Raw genomic sequence first — 16,671 nt, 5'->3', positions numbered from 1 at the left:
TAATTGGTTTAAATAATGAAATGCTACCGGATATGCAGGGGAGTTTCGTCAACAAAGTGCGTTCTGTTTCTACTGGTGACTAAATAAATATTGGCTCTTCGTCTGAAGGACAAGCTAGGCAGCTGCTCATTCTGAAACTTGCACCAGAGGAAAGGGCTGCATGAGGTCGAGCTCGTTACTGGGTTGCCTTCACTGACCATGGAGTTCCTATAAAGAAATATTTATTGTGGTAGAAAAAAATCCACAATATTACTCACTTTATATTCAGATTGGATAACACGATTAGTTTAATTTGAGTGGGCGTTGATTTTGGTTTCATTTAGATGAGAACAACAATATTTATCTCAACGATATGAGTCTTCTCCTCTCCTAAAAGTGATAACTACGTTATATAGTGAACAGTACCAAACTAGCGACCAAGGTGTTACACCGCGAATGGAATTCCTCTATGACAATTTACTTATATCACCAGTTTTTGCAGACAAATATTGCTGCACGTCTTTGTGTTGATTTCACGATTTGATGTGGTAACTACAGATACTTTAAAACATGGAGCAAAAGCATCTCTTACAATTTACTTTAAATTTACTTTTAGTTATTACGCTATGCAAGGCACAAAGACACTGTACATTCATTGCTTTAAGAGAGAGCAGTGGTTCAGACGATTTGGATAGATTCTCAAGAGAAATTGAGTGCTGCAATGATTATGCATGTGGAGGATTCAGCGAGAGGCAAATACTGAACAGCAGCTGGCTTAATAATCCCGTGTACGAATCTGATACATTATACATGTTGAAAAAAAACTTAAAGGAAACCTTCTCCGCTCCGGTAAGTACTTTTGCAGTCTTATAAAATCTATGTGTGATCAAGTATGAGATATATTGCTTTCATTTTGTATAAGCATATCATGCCATGCTTTTCCCTCTGTATTTTCTGTCTGATACTGTCAGCTTTAGAGAGCAGATCCGGATTCTGTATTGTGCTTCTTCTCTACGAAAGTGTTAAATACGTACACAATCCCAATGAAAACATGTTTGTAGGTTCCGAGGACAAAGGTGTATTTATGTCCACATCGTATCCATGAAGGAGGCATATAATTTTACCTATGTCCGTCTACCTCCAAGGACGTCATATATTATATCAAGAGATCGTGTACAGCATTAAATTCATAAGCTGTAAGTCAGCCTATACTAAATTTGACGCAATTATTGCACATTTTCCTTCAACATTTACCTGTCGTATACATCATATTGGCTGGTTCATCCGTGTAATATGGACATATTATGGTGTGAAGTACCATCCTCTGCTATGTGTTTTGACTCACAGCAACGATTGATTTTATTAAATATCAGTTTAATCTTACATATCTGATTTGGCGTTCAATACAGATGTTCAGTCTGTGTTCAGTAGCGCACACATAAAAGTTTCGTAGTGTACAACCAGATTGAATTACTTTTACCACTTGAAATATTTAGTTATAATCGATTTGGAACACATCAGGAATTATTTATTGCTATAACGTTGAAAATACTTAGTACAATTTCATCACGGCCTACTCATGTTTAATTTTTAAAATTAATAATTCATATTAGTAGCGGAGATGGAGGCGTTTTATAAGGTACCCGGTGAAAATGTCCTAGTGTATAGGTGTTGTGAGTTACTACGAATGGTTATCGGCATTTCTCAGTACGTGTCGCGAAGAAATTACAGTTCTTTGAGGTTGCCGACAATATTCGGGTACGAATTGTGCTACGTGTTTAGGCTCGAACAAACAGTAATACAAGAAAGAGTAAAAACAACCAGCTTTGAAAAATATAATAAATAATTTATTTCCCTAGAAAAATATTGTAACACTGAAAAAGTAACTCACGGTTTCAAGAATTGAATCCAAAAATAATCCACGAATAATCCACGAAAAATATTTTAGAAGTCCTAATAATAAAACGTTCTACTGATTTCAAGTTCGAGTCCCGACGAAGAATCCAAGATGGAAGGCGATGACGTATGGTGTAACTTGTGCTGTATTGAAGTCTACAGTTCCTTGTAAAAACACAATAATTAATCCTACGGGTTTAGAAATCCAAATAAAATCTTTAAGAAATGTCCTCATTCAAGAATTATGTATAAATGGAATAAAATTTCCAGAGAAACGAATTAATATTGTAGAGTCCTAATAATCTGAAGAAAAATTAACAAATAACTCAAAAACTCAAAACTAGTCACAACAGAAGAAAACAACCTGACAACAAGTGTTTAAAAGCCCCCAAACTCTCATCTCTCTCTAAACATCAATAATATTACTAAGTATTTCGGAATTTTGGAAATGCCTATTTGCGAAATAGAAGATCACGTGATGGAGAAAATAAGATGGCCGCTATCGCTTAACCGGCTTGAAGCAGCTGTTCCGTTTTTTAATGCCGTTTTCACGATATTTGTGCTTGTTGCCTGTTTTCATCTTCGTTATTGTGTTCATTAGGTATTAGCTGTTAAATTCGTATGTGTTTCTGCATCTCCTTGTTTTGAAAACGAGAATAATTAGACTTTTTCTCAGCTGTCTTGCTCCACTGTTTTTGAACAAACCGCCATCACGTGATACTCGCCTGTCAACCCGTTTATGCTACGATGGACCCTCATTAATTGCTTTACATGTTCACTCCTTGGCTTCCACACTACATTGTGATCTAGACTAAACGAACTGGGACTACATTTATCATTACCTAAATGTAAACAGAAGCGAAAAAAGAAACGTTTTTCAAAGCTGGCCGGCGTAGAACAGGAAGAAGAATTTCAGTTATCTCCCTTATTTCGGCACAACCATTTAAACAAATTTCGACCGATAATTTAGATAACTTAATTCAAATCCCAGTTAATTCGGAAACCTTTATGTCAACTATCCAAGAAATACATATGGGCATTGCATTATTCAATGCCCAGTCAGTAGGACCACCGGAAAAGAGCACATAAATAGTTAATTTTATCAACGACGAAAATGTTGACATATTATTATTGACAGAAACATGGCTAAAAACATCAGGCGATGAGCCCAAGTGTGCGGATCTAACACCCACTGGTTACTCCATCAAGTAGTTCCCCGTAATTCTCGCGGAGGTGGAATTGCTGTCATCACAAAGAACTCCATGATAAAACGTTTGAACTACACCACAACATTCAATTTCGACCACGCATCGTTTGAACTAGTCCAAACCACACTCACACTGGAGCAAAGGTCAGTCCATTTATTCTGCCTATACCGCCCTCCTCCTAGTAGAAAAAACAAGCTGGCTGACTTTCTCTTTTTGAAGCAGTTTCCGAATCTCCTGGACTATGGAAATTCGATAGGTGGCAACCTGATTATTCTTGGAGATTTTAACATTCACGTTGACTGTCCCGGAAACTCAAATACATCAAAACTAATAGATTCCATTAATGTTTTCAGCCTCAAACAGTCAGTTAACCAATCCACCCATAAACATGGTCACATTTTAGACTGGATTCTTCATTGACCTGATGATAACATTCTACTATCCTCCCTGGTATCCCATGACCTTGCATCAGATCACCTCTGCATTATATACCATCTTCACGTATCAGTCCCATAACCCTCCACCTTTATCTGCTACTAAGAGAAACCTCCGTATGATAAAAAGAACCAAATTAATGCACAACATCCAAGTTAACCTAACAACTCGATAACTGTCTGCGTTCATTACTTGACAAACATGTGCCCGCTACCAAGTGCAGAGTATCACTTCAAAAGTGTTCTCGATGGTATAGCAGTGTTAGGTACCAGCTTCGCACTGCTAAAAGAGACCGCCGTAAAGCTGAGAGGCTCTGGCTATCCACCAGACTCACTATTCATAAGCAAATCTATGAAGTCGCTAAGAAGAACGTCACAATATAGTCCATGCAGCGAAATCAGCACACTACAGTACTAAGATCATGGAACGTTCCAGCTGCAAAGAGCTCTTCGAGATTACTAACAAGCTAATGTCAAGGAACAAATCAACACCACTTCCAACTACCTTCTAGCCAGTCGACCTTCCGGACATGTTTGCAAGTTTTTTCCGTGACAAAGTACAAACCGTTAGAGATAAGCTTGACACCATAATTTCAATTGACTCGTCGTCACCATACAGTTTCGATACAGAATTTGAGCGGCAACCATTAGCAGCATTTGAACTTGTCTCTATGGATTTCGTACGTACAATCCTGATGAAGACTGCACCAAAGTCATGTGAACTTGATCCAATTCCAACATCACTTCTGCTTGAGTGCTTAGTACCAGTATTGCCTTCACTAACTGATTTTATTGATACCTCTTACTCATCTGGGGAATTCCCATCATTTTTCAAAACTGCCATTGTAAAGCGTCTGCTGAAGAAACCAACACTAGACCATAACGATTTAAAGAACTACCGCCCAGTTTCTAATCTCCCATTCATTTCAAAAATCATAGAAAACGTTGTTCTATCACAGCTTGTATCTCATCTAAATTCAAACAATCCTTTTAGCAATGTACAATCTGCATATCGCCCTTGCTACAGTAATGAAACTACTCTTCTAAAACTAGTTAATGACTTTCTGTCTGCATTGGATAGCGGAAAAGTTACAGTCCTCACCCTCCTTGATTTGTCTGCAGCATTTGACACAATAGACCATGATGTATTACTTCACCGTCTCCAGCATGTATATGACATTCATGATACAGCCTTACTGTGGTTCAAGTCCTACTTGGTCATCAGGACACAAGTTGTAGCTGCAAATGGAATACATTCCAACCCAGTTGATCTATGTTGTGGTGTTCCACAGGAGTCTGTTCTTGGACCTGTTCTCTTCATTCTGTACACTCAGTCGCTCTCAAGTGTCATAGTTCATCATCCAGTGTCTCATCAATTGTACGCTGATGACACGCAAATATAAAAATCTAGCCATCTAACTGAAGTTGATGCTACCATCCAAGGTGTAGAGAGGCACATTTCTGATGAGAAATGACTTGTAACAAGCTGCAGATGAATGATGAAAAAACTATGCCATTCTGATCACAACACAAATACTTTCTCATTCACATCCTTTACCTAAAACAATAAATATCAGGAACAGCAACATTAAATTCACACAATCAGTACGAAACCTAGGTGTTACTCTGGACAGTACTCTCACATTGCACCAACATGTCATGAACATATGCAAGGCTGCATATCTTGAGCTGAGACGCATCAGCTCAATTCGCAAATATCTTTCAGTTGATGACTTGTGTGTTCATTAGTACTTTCAAGACTGGACTATTGTAATTCAATTCTGTCTGGATAATCTCAATATGTACTCCAGAAACTTCAAAAAGTTCTAAAACACAGCTGCTCTGATCATACTTAGAGTACAACGATCAGAGCACACCTCCCTGCTGCTCTGTACCCTACACTGGCTATCCATTCGATCCAGAATCAAACACAAAATTTGTTCTCTGTGCTACATTTCACTGTCGGACTCTAGTCTAACATACCTGTCTTACCTCACCCCTGTGTACACACCAGCAAGATACTTACGCTCCTCTTCTGACAATCGTAAACTCATTATTCCAAGTATGAAAACAAAGTCATATGGACAGCGTTCTTGTGTATACCAGGGCCAAGCAACGTGGAATGAATTGCCCACTGAACGTAGACACAAAGACACAGTGACCACATTCAAGAGCGCTCTCAAAACTCACTTATTTCGACAGCAAGAACAAACTTAAAGACCTAATAATGTTTCCTACCTGAAATATTCTCAGCATGTTTTTTTATATTTTTTTAAATGTTTTTTTTACATTCTTGTTGTTTGTTTTTGCAATAATATTATTATGTTTCTTATCTTAAAGGTGTTGTCTAAAGCTGTAAAGCGCTTAGAGCTTCTAAAGTTTAGGCGCTATACAAAGTCATTATTATTATTATTATTATTATTATTATTATTATTATTATTATTATGTTTACATATAAAAAGAAAAATACGTAGGCCCGGTATGTCCTTGATAAGAACAAATCAATTTATTCCGAGTATAAAAGATGTTTACTTGACCCACAGTCAAGGCCAGGAACTAAGTCAAAAATAGAAACAGTTTTTATATTACTAGGTATATATGGAAAGATTCAGGTCAAACTGAATTTTCTGGAAAATATCAAATTCCTAGTAAACAAAATTACATTACATTGACATGTAAAGAAAATAAAAATTTATAAAACCCCAAAACAATCAAATCAAATCAAACACAAATTGAATCAAATATAAATTAAATCAAATATACGCAAGTTATTTCACAACACATTCTCAGATGAAGCTTGTGTGCAACGTGACACCACAGATAAAAATGGGGAGATCGAATTATTTGGAGCTGAAATTATATCATGGAAGTTTTGAATCCAAATCTGTTACATTAAGTAAGATTTAGGGAGTCATCTCCTAATTCAAAGTATGGTTTTTAAAAAATGCCCGCTCGTTCGGATAATTTGGAACTTATCAATATTAAATATATGTTTAATTAGACGCTGAAATTGGTAGCAATACTGTTCACACACCGTCTCGTTTGTTTGTACCACCCGTGCCGATTTTAAAAACGAAAAGCATCAGTGATGTAACCAGTTCACAAAATTTAGTAATTTCATCCATGATTTTATAACTTCTAACCACATTGTCCCATACACTATTAGCTAAATGTAATTTCAAAACAAGTTGAAGTTCTCGATATAAACAAATAGACAGACTACTCACTGTCCTTTCCTACAATCTACAACAATCCATTTCAGTAAAAGCTCTGTCGACTGCATTCAATATTTGCTATGTATAGTTTTAATATTGCTACAGTTACATCTAATAAAAAGAGGTGCTTTGTATGAATATGTTCAAAGACGGCGTTTTTCATCACGTCTGCTGCTTGAAGTCACATATTCGTCCTTGCAAATATGGTGACTATGTTACTAAGGAAATTCCCATTTGATTGTAAATTCAAACAATTTGACAATGGTTGGTAAACCCTGGCTACAATCAATTAGGAATTATTAAATGACTCATGAATTGGTTATGTTTTGTGCTTTTTATATCTCTAATGAATTTTGTTTATAAAATCGGTTGCGGGGTGGGAGTGGGAAGGGGGTTTACAAACATACTCGAGGGTACGTCGCATGGTTTTATAATATGAACCACATACTCTTTGCAGTAAGCACAAAGGTATATACAGTTATGTAAGTTACCATAACTATGGCTGGAACATGTTGCTTCAGCAGAGATTTATACCAGCCACAATGGGGCTGAAATATTGACGAAAAGATGCTCATCAACAAAGATGGTTCAGTGAAGAAGAAAAAATACTTGTCAAGATTTCACTGCTGATCTCATTCGCAGCATTATAACTGTTCAAACGGAGAAAAGACATTCTACAATGCAAACCATGTAAAATACATACCATCATCGATAACTCCGCATTCAAACTATGATCTACTGACTTTTATGTCAAATCATTATCAATAAGATCATTGTTTTGTTTGTTTTGTTTATCAAGGAAGTGAAAGTGGACAAGATTTTATTCTACCTAGTTGAAATTAGTTGAGTAGATATCAGGGTACATTTTATAAACATTTTGCTATATCAAGGTAGATTTATCATGGAGAAGAACAGGGACTGAAACTTACTGAAATTTAGAAGATTTGCATCGCGTAGCAATGTTGCTAAAACGCTTCATAGCAAGATGCGTCTGACCGCCTTGTTATATTCCTACCCGGTATGAAGCTCGTTATTTCCGTAGATTCACAATAAAAAGATATGCAGCTATGTATACGTAACGTCTTTTTAATTCGGTGTCTTTGTAAACCAAAAAAAAAGAAACTAATTTCCAGAGTATCCTTTATCATCCAACCTTTGTTGAATTTATTGTTATACTCTAACTTCCCACACCTCGGTATTCATTTCTGATTAAACCTTTCACAAAAAAAAGAATCCGAAAATTGTCATGTTAACATCTAAGTAAAATATCTTCTCCATTTTTACCGATCCTTTGAATTTCAGATCAATGCTGCTAAAGTTGCAGCATTCAACATCCCAGGCGGTCTGAGAGCGGGCAAGGACTTTTATCTGCGCTTTACAACATTGGATGGTGTACTAAGGTATTTTGTCAGATACTATTCTAAGTTTTGAAAATAAAAGATGTAAAAATGCATCCTTTCTTATTTTACATCTCTAAACGTTCTTTGAAAATTGTGCATTTGTGTATCTAGTATATCACAACAAAATTGCATCGACGAACATTACAGCAGTTTCATTCTTTCATATTTCTAAAGTCTATGGGGCATTAATAATCGAAACATAAAGAAATATCATCAATTTCAACTTGTACCCTACCAATCTGGCCAGTTCCACTTACGGCTAATTTATATCTCAATTGGACTGATATATTAATCACTCTGAAGTTAGCCTTGTTGTTCTTGGAAATATCTTTAGATACGGGATAGTTCTATGATAATGTTACACTCTTCAAGCCTTCGTATGTGGAAATGCGAACAGTTTTGCGACCGCGATCTCTTTAAGCTATATATTTTGCTCTTTTATGTTAGTTGAGATTTTATTTACAGCAACTAACCTTCTAGTTTTATGTTGAAAACACAAAACCATTCATAATGTGATCTCCAAAACGATGATACCGGATTTCATTTAGCGGCTAAAAGGAAAAATAACACACTGAAGTATGACATGAATATCATGCCTCAGTAATTTCTGTCCTGGACGATTTTTTTTGTTTTGATTTAAAGCTGTTTTGTAATGCCACACTCTCTAAGAAAAGTACATAGACCATTCAATTATTCATGGTCATATCAGCTCTTTAACTTTTAATTTTGATACTAATCTTGACATTATTTATTAGGAAATTCCACGAATTGCCAAATTTGGATTTTTCTTTGGTTTCAGCATAGGATGCCGGATCAATATTTATTGCGCAGATGGAAATATACCATTGCATATACATCTACAAAGGTAAACAAGACATTGCTTAGCATAAGCCGTAAAGAACATTGTATATTTATACTTTATGAATAAATAGAGATAAACAGTTTTATTAATATTTTTATTATGTATAATGCACTCTTTTTTGGGGGTGGGGGCAACAAACAGTTGCCCCTCCCACTTTTCCAGAAAAAATAGAAGTGTTTTATGTGTGCTTTTATCCCCCAAAGGTGTGTATAATTGCGTTCTTTTATAAAAGAATTTCGATCAAAAGTAGTGAATAGGGATACTATAGCGTCAATGGGACTTAGCATTAAAAACACCCCCTGGGAACATATAGCGTCAAGGGAAATTTAACATGGAGAAAAATCGTGGGACTGTTGAGCGTCAAGGGGAATTGAACATGGGAATAGGGACTGTATAGCGTCAAAGGAATTTAAACAGGGTGGGACTGTATAGCGTCAAGGGAAATTGAACATGGGATTTTTTTTTTTAAATTTAAAAAAAGGGGGTAGGCAATTGAAAGTCATTCTCTTTTCGAGAAATGTGGGTGGCCCTGAAAAGGGCCTTTGGGTTTATGTTAATATTAATATTAACATAGATGGCATCTGTCACATCTTCTTCTTCTTCTTAAACTCCTTCTAACTGCAGGTCCATACACAAGTACCCTCTTGAGACATCCTTGTCTTTCTATGTAAACTCTTCTCATCCATAGACTAGTATCTGTCCTATCAACAACCGTCCACTTGGACCGGACATACACGAGCATGTCCGTCCTAAACATCATTGAAGACACAAGGGTGGATGATTCAACTGTGGTCCACATTGTGAGGCGACGAGAACAGGTGAATCAATGCAGTGAACTGCGCTTATTTATAGGTAGAGGAAGGATTGAAACGGATTGAGTTCATTCACCAATCCGAACACGCGTTACAAAATTCAGTCAGCCCGCATCCAATCCGAAGAGAGCAGTCTGTGACGTCACGTGGTCTATATAGATTCGCTAGCGCCCGTGTGCAGTCAATCTATGCCACAGTGATTCAACATGACGGAAACTCAGAAAACGATCCATTGGGGTGCACCAGCAGTGGAGACCACCCAAGGGAACCCGGACTTACTTTCAGAAGAGGTGAATTGGGATTTTGTGGATTTTCTTACCTCGCAAGAATTTGTTCCGAAACCTTCGTTACCTTCTTCATTACCGCAAGTGGAGAATTTTAGACAGAGACAGAAAGAATAATTGGAGAAATTTATACAACGACAAAAGGAAGCGGAGCAAGCTTTTCTCCTACAGCAACAGCAGCAAGAAGAAGAGGTAAGTAAAAAACAACAACAACAACAAGAAGTAGCAGCAAAGAAACAAGAGAGTGAAAATCAAACGGTCACGGTACTGTTGGACATTTTAGCGGAGTTAAGGAGTCTGAAACAAATGTATCGGACTTCTTTATTACGACCGAAGAGAATACGACCTTCCCGAGCTAAACACGTCAACCCTGTGACTAAGCCTGTCGTACCACCCTTAGTGATTTCAACCCAATCATCATCATCATCAACAGTACGCAGTCCAGAAGTAGGCCTTGGCCGTGGCGAAGGCTTAAGGCAGTTAAAGTTGATTGCTTAAACTCACCCTTACACCAAAAGAAAGGCCCCTTTCAGGGCCACCCACATTTCTCGAAAAGAAATACAATTTCAATTGCCAATAACTCAAACAAAACAACCCATTTTACCCCTATAGTACGTGTCTTTGTATGAGTGCGTGAATGTACGTTCTTATTTTAAAATCAAAACTCAAATACATTTACCTTATATAATTAATTTATTCTTTTATCCATAGTTACAATCCAATTCACAATTCACAACAGATCACTTTAAAAAGTTTATACACTTCTTCTATCTCCTTGTTTAGTCTCTCTGTTTTTTAAATTTCTTCACCGTCACACTCTTTTCCTCTTCTTCCTCCTCTCTTTCTTCCCTTCTTCTTTTCTTCGCCTCTTTCTTTTTCTTGACCTGTCTGCTTTCTTCCTCTGAAAAATCCCTCTCTTCTTCCGAAGAATCCCTCTCTTCTTCTGAAGAATCCCTCTTTTCTTCTGACTCCTCTTGTTTCTTTTTTGGGCAATCTGGAGACCAATCCCCTTTTTCTTGACAATAATAACAGGTATCTTGACTTTTGTCTTTTCTAGCCCCTTTTTTTCTTTTTTGACGGTCTGGACACTCTGAAGACCAATGCCCTTTCTTCTGACAGATATAGCAAGTATCTTGACTTTTATCTCGAAAGGAAGGAGAGTAGTCCGGGGGCTGGTCTGAAGAGAATTTTCTAATGACCCCTCGCAAAGCTCTGATGAAACGTTCGATTTGGCTAGTCTCTTCCATCGTTGTGTTTGGTTAGAGAGTGAAATGAATAGTGAAAGGACAAGACACACACCCTTTTATATACGCTGGTCTGCCATGACTATAAATTAGTCCATGGTGTTTAAACTTGAGTCATTTGACGTTTTGCACTCAAGATGAAACGATCCTATTCATTCGAGAAGAAAGAAGAAGAAAGTAAGAGGCAGAAACGTGATCTATTGCCTCGTACCAGGGCTGAAGTCTTGGCACAAATTCATGGCAGTGATTTTGAAGAGGACATGAGTGAACCAGAATTTGAACCCTCTAAACCAAGTTCGCCACCCTCAGCCAACCCTGAAAAATACTATTCCATTCGAGAGACGGAAAAGCGCTCCTCTAGAAAATTTAGAACCACGGCTTACAAATACACGGTGAAGTTTAAAGATTTCAAGGCTGAAGTACCGTTAGAGAAAGCAGAAGTGTTCATCACTGGGGTGTGGGATTCTTTGCTCACCGCACTCAAGCGACAATGTTAACTCAAAGAAGACGATCGATTGAAACTTTCCATACAAAACGACGGTTTGAAATCCCCTGTTTGGATCGAGTTTAGCACCCATGCAGAATTGACCGCTTCCAAAGTCATGGACAAGATTCAACACGTGCAACAATCTAATGATCAGTTTGACATCACCGATGGAAAAGCCACACTGGACATGACCCACGTCTCTCCTCCTCAAGGGACCGGACGCAAAAAGATGTTATTGGTGAACGAGCTTCGCAGCATTAAGCGTAGCCTCGTCCAAATTCAGAACCCTCAAGACCAGATGTGTTTAGCCCGAGCCATCGTGGTGGGACGAACCTATGCCAACAAGAACGACACGACAGAATGGAAAAGAGCCTGGAAAACTATTCAACAATCGGACCGAGCCAAACAACGAAACTAAGCAGAACTCCTGTTGCAACAAGCTGGCCTATCCAAAGACACACCCTGTGGCATTCCTGAGATGCAAAAATTGCAAGATGTCCTAGCTCCACGCTACACCTTGAAAGTGCACCCTCAAGAAGTGCGAGGACCTCTGTTGTTTCGAGGCCAAGACTTTAAGGATGGAAAATACGTTCATGTCTATTATCACGATGACCATTTCGATACCATTACCAGCATCACTGCATTCCTGGGATACGGTTATTACTGTGAGAAATGTGACCATGGTTATAATAATCGAGAGCAACACAAACATTGCGGATTGAAATGCTCAGGATGTTTGGCCTCTGCACCCTGTCTGAGCGAAGGACCAGTGCCTTGTTCAACTTGTCTGCGCACGTTTGTCAGCCCTACCTGTTACCAACAACATCTGAAGACGCAAGGTTCACAGCAGAAGTGTGCTTGTCAACTCCTGAGATTGTGCCCTACGTGTGGACAAGGCATATGGACCAATACTGCCAAGGCACACGTATGTCGAGGAAAGAAAAAATGTCACATTTGTCACCACATCGTGGACTTGGAACACCAATGCTACGTTCAAAAATACCAACCTCCACCAGAGAAAGAGGACGGTCACAAGAAGAAAGGCAATTTCATCTTTTTTGATTTAGAATGCATGCAAGAGACTGGTATTCACATTCCTAATTTCTGCGTGGCTCATCGAGCGTGCGAGAAGTGCATTCAAGAACCTATCTTCAGTTATTGCCCTCACTGCAGCAAGATTCCTGGAGGGCGCGAAAAAATCTTTCGGGGACCGAACACGTTAGCTGGTTTTTCCCAATGGGTCTTAGACCCCGTCGACAAGACGTGGAGCCAAGAGGACATCGAACGTTACGGAGATTGTCATCGTCATGCCACGGTGATGGCTCACAATTTCTCCGGATACGATGGACAGTTTCTTCTCAGATACTATACGGAACATGGCACCGAGCGTCCTAAAGTGACTTTGAACGGAGCCAAAATCATTTTCATGCAAGTGGGACAAGTACAGTTTAAAGATTCGATGAGTTACTTGGCCATGCCTTTGAGCCGAATGCCTAAAACGTTTGGAATGACAGAAATGGCTAAAGGGTACTTTCCACACTTTTTCAATACGGAAGCCAATCAAGACGCCGTTCTACCCCATTTACCTGAGGTTCACTATTACGACCCCGAAAACATGCGTACCGAACAACGAGAAGGTTTCTACGCTTGGTACCAGGCTCACGCCTCGGACCCTTTCGACTTTCAGGAAAAAATGCTAAAGTATTGTCGTTCCGACGTAGACATTTTACGGCGTTGCTGTGGAAAATTTCGAGAACTGTTCATGGAACACGGAGGGGTCGATCCTTTGAAAGAAGCTTGCACCATTGCCAAAGCATGTTCCTTAGTGTATCGACAACATTCATGCCTAAAAACACCGTGGCTGTCATCAGCCCTCAAACGACCCACTATGTCAAACGTCAGTACTCGGTCAAAGCCCTACGTTGGTTACATTACTTGTGCGACAAGGAAGACAAATGGATTCAGCATGCCCGCAACGGAGGGGGCGGAAAGACCATCGGAACGCATTCGGTCGATGGCTGGGACTTAGAAAACCCCAAGATCGTGTACGAGTTTAACGGTTGCTTATTTCACGGATGTCCCGTCTCTTACCCTGATCGTAGCACTAAAAATCAGTTTTTACAACGAACCATGGAAGACCTGTGCCAGGACACTTGTCAGCGACGCCTAAAGTTAGAACAGCAAGGATACCAAGTGGTGGAAATGTGGGAACACGAGTACGATCACCGTTTGAAAACCGATCCCGAGTTTAAAGTCCTCGTAGAAAGTTACAAGCTGATGGACCCCCTGAACCCGAGGGATGGTTTATACGGAGGAAGGACCAATGCCACCTGTTTGCTGTACCAAGCCGACGAAGAGAAAGGAGAAGAAATCAAATACTTGGACGTGTGTTCGTTGTATCCTTACGTGTGCAAATATTGTCGCTTTCCTGTAGGGCGCCCACAATTGCTGACGGAACACATCGACCTGAAAAACATTCGACAATACGAAGGCTTGATCAAATGTAAAGTTTTGGCTCCCACTGACTTGTAACATCCCGTTCTACCTCACCATTTTCAAGACAAACTGATGTTTCCTTTGTGCCGTACTTGTGCTGAAACGTGCAACCAAGACCAGCCTTGTCAGCACACCCAGGAAGAACGGGCCTTGACGGGGACGTGGGTCAGCGTGGAATTATTCAAAGCTCTGGACATGGGATACCAACTGTTAGAAGTGTGCAAAATTTGTCACTTTCCCAAGACAGAACAATACCACAAGGGTGACCCCACTCAGAATGGCATTTTGGCAGACTACGTGGATGCCTTTTTGAAACTAAAGCAAGAAGCCAGTGGTTATCCGTCCTGGTGTCACACTCCCGAAGACCAAAAGACATTCAAAGAGAAATACTGAGCACAAGAAGGCATTACTTTAGATCACATCGAGAAAAACGAAGGCAGGCGATCGTTTGCCAAAGTGATGTTAAATTGCTTGTGGGGTAAAATGGCACAACGACCGTGTTTACCCAAGACGGAATATTTGACAGAACCTTCACGCTACTTCCAGATGATTCACGACAAAACCAAATACATGAAACACGTGGACGTCGTTCGCGAGGATTTGATCTTGGTCAATTACGAAGAAGATCTGGACTTTGTACAAGACGACCCCTTTGGAAATGTCATCATTGCAGCTTACGTGACAGCTCATGCTCGCTTAAAATTGTACGAAGCTTTAGAACTGTTAGGGAACGCGTCCTGTACTTTGACACGGACAGTTGCATCTACATCGATCACCCGAGTCAACATCACCCTGACATCGAAGGAGACCGTTTAGGAGCCTGGACAGACGAGCATCCCAACGACAAGATTCTAAATTTCGTCAGTTGCGGTCCAAAAAACTACGGCTACGAATACCGGGACAAACAAGGAGAAGTGCACACGACGTGCAAAGTGAAAGGATTGACTCTGAATTATCGTACCAGTCGAGTGGTCAACTTTGGGGTACTGAAAGAAGCCTTGCATTCGGGAGAGGATGAACATTTTAAAGTGACCACTCACCAACCGAACAAGATTGTACGTTTACCCACTCACCACATCGTCAGTCGACCCCTGGAAAAAGTCTATCAAATTGTGTACCAGAAGCGAGTGCGACTACCCAACCACTTTACTTTGCCGTATGGACACGTTGGTATAAAACATTGGTTGTAAGAGGATAGTCACCCACTAGAAGGATGACTTCGTCACAGCAAGAATCGAGTGAGAAACCCGATGAGAACTCCAAGTTCAAACCCTACCCTTTTCCAGTCTTCTTACCTGACTCTTGTGATTGTGCCCGTCGACTGGACACGTTTCAGAAATGGCCTACGGATATGGAAGGATTACCTTCTTCGCATGTTTTAGCTAGAACAGGATTTGTCTACTTGGGACCTGAGTCAGGATTGGGATATGAAGTACAGTGTTTCGTTTGTGGCCTGAAGTTACGAATGGATCTATGTATCTATAAAGATTCAGCTATTTTGGAACATACTCGATGGTCTCCGCACTGCCCTTACCTTTCTATGGCCTTTCCACCCATGACATTACGGTACAATGATGACGGTACCTTAGAGACGGTACCTTCCAAAACAAGACATAAAAAACATAAAAAAGGAAAGATGTACAAGCTGGAGACTGCATTGCGACTAGTATAAAAAGGGACTATGGTCAAGATCGATAGTCCATTGGGACTACCAAGACCGAGCGAACAAGATGAATACTTTCAGAGAAACACAAAACAAGTTTAGAAAGGCACAATTCAAGTGTGGGGCTTCTGAAGTGGAATGCGATTGTGAGCCTTGCGATGGGTACGATGCTGTACGTTGTGACCTTAGCAATGCCGTAAAGCATCATGGGAACTTTAGTGTCACTACCCCTATCATGGAAAGTGATGCTGTGCGTGTCAAACCTGATGGATGCGAAAGTGATGCCACTCGCCCTATTGGACATTTTACTGGGTTTCGTTTTAAAGGTGGATGTTCACCTTCACGTCTACCCCCGTACGGATGTCATCCAGCTCTGAGAAAACTCTTGCCCATGTCACCCAACCCTCATCGAAACGAACCTTTGAAAGACGAATATTCGTTTCCTGTGCGTTTGTCGGAATACTGCGACTTTGAAAATCGTCTTCAATCGTTCAAAGGAAAATGGCCTAAGTATCTGGGAGGACCGACCCCGGAAGAATTAGCCAGAGCCGGATTTTTCTACTTGGGCGAAGGAGATAAAGTCAAGTGCTTCAGTTGCGGTGTGTCACTTCACCACTGGGAACCGCAAGATTCGGCCTACGTAGAACATGCTCGATGGTCACCGAATTGTCATTACTTACCCTTAGTGGGA

At 39.8% G+C, this 16,671-nt stretch overlaps 1 protein-coding gene across 1 annotated transcript in view; it reads left to right on the top strand.

Moving 5' to 3' along the window:
* LOC149796557 (uncharacterized) overlaps positions 1-16,671 on the top strand; it is a 35,502-nt gene continuing 18,831 nt past the window's right edge. Inside the window, exons 1-3 of the mRNA XM_089961255.1 lie at positions 1-828; positions 8,035-8,132; positions 8,932-8,997. Coding sequence (XP_089817381.1) covers positions 550-828; positions 8,035-8,132; positions 8,932-8,997 — 443 coding nt within the window. The 5' untranslated portion in view covers positions 1-549. The remainder of the gene's footprint in view (positions 829-8,034; positions 8,133-8,931; positions 8,998-16,671) is intronic.

This window comes from Sinohyriopsis cumingii, chromosome 6 (assembly GCF_028554795.1).
Source record: "Sinohyriopsis cumingii isolate HCF-2022 chromosome 6, ASM2855479v2, whole genome shotgun sequence".
In the NCBI taxonomy this organism is placed as follows: Eukaryota; Metazoa; Mollusca; class Bivalvia; order Unionida; family Unionidae; genus Sinohyriopsis; species Sinohyriopsis cumingii.
The sequence above is the reverse complement of the archived record's forward strand: the minus strand, read 5'-3'. Positions and strand labels throughout refer to the sequence as shown.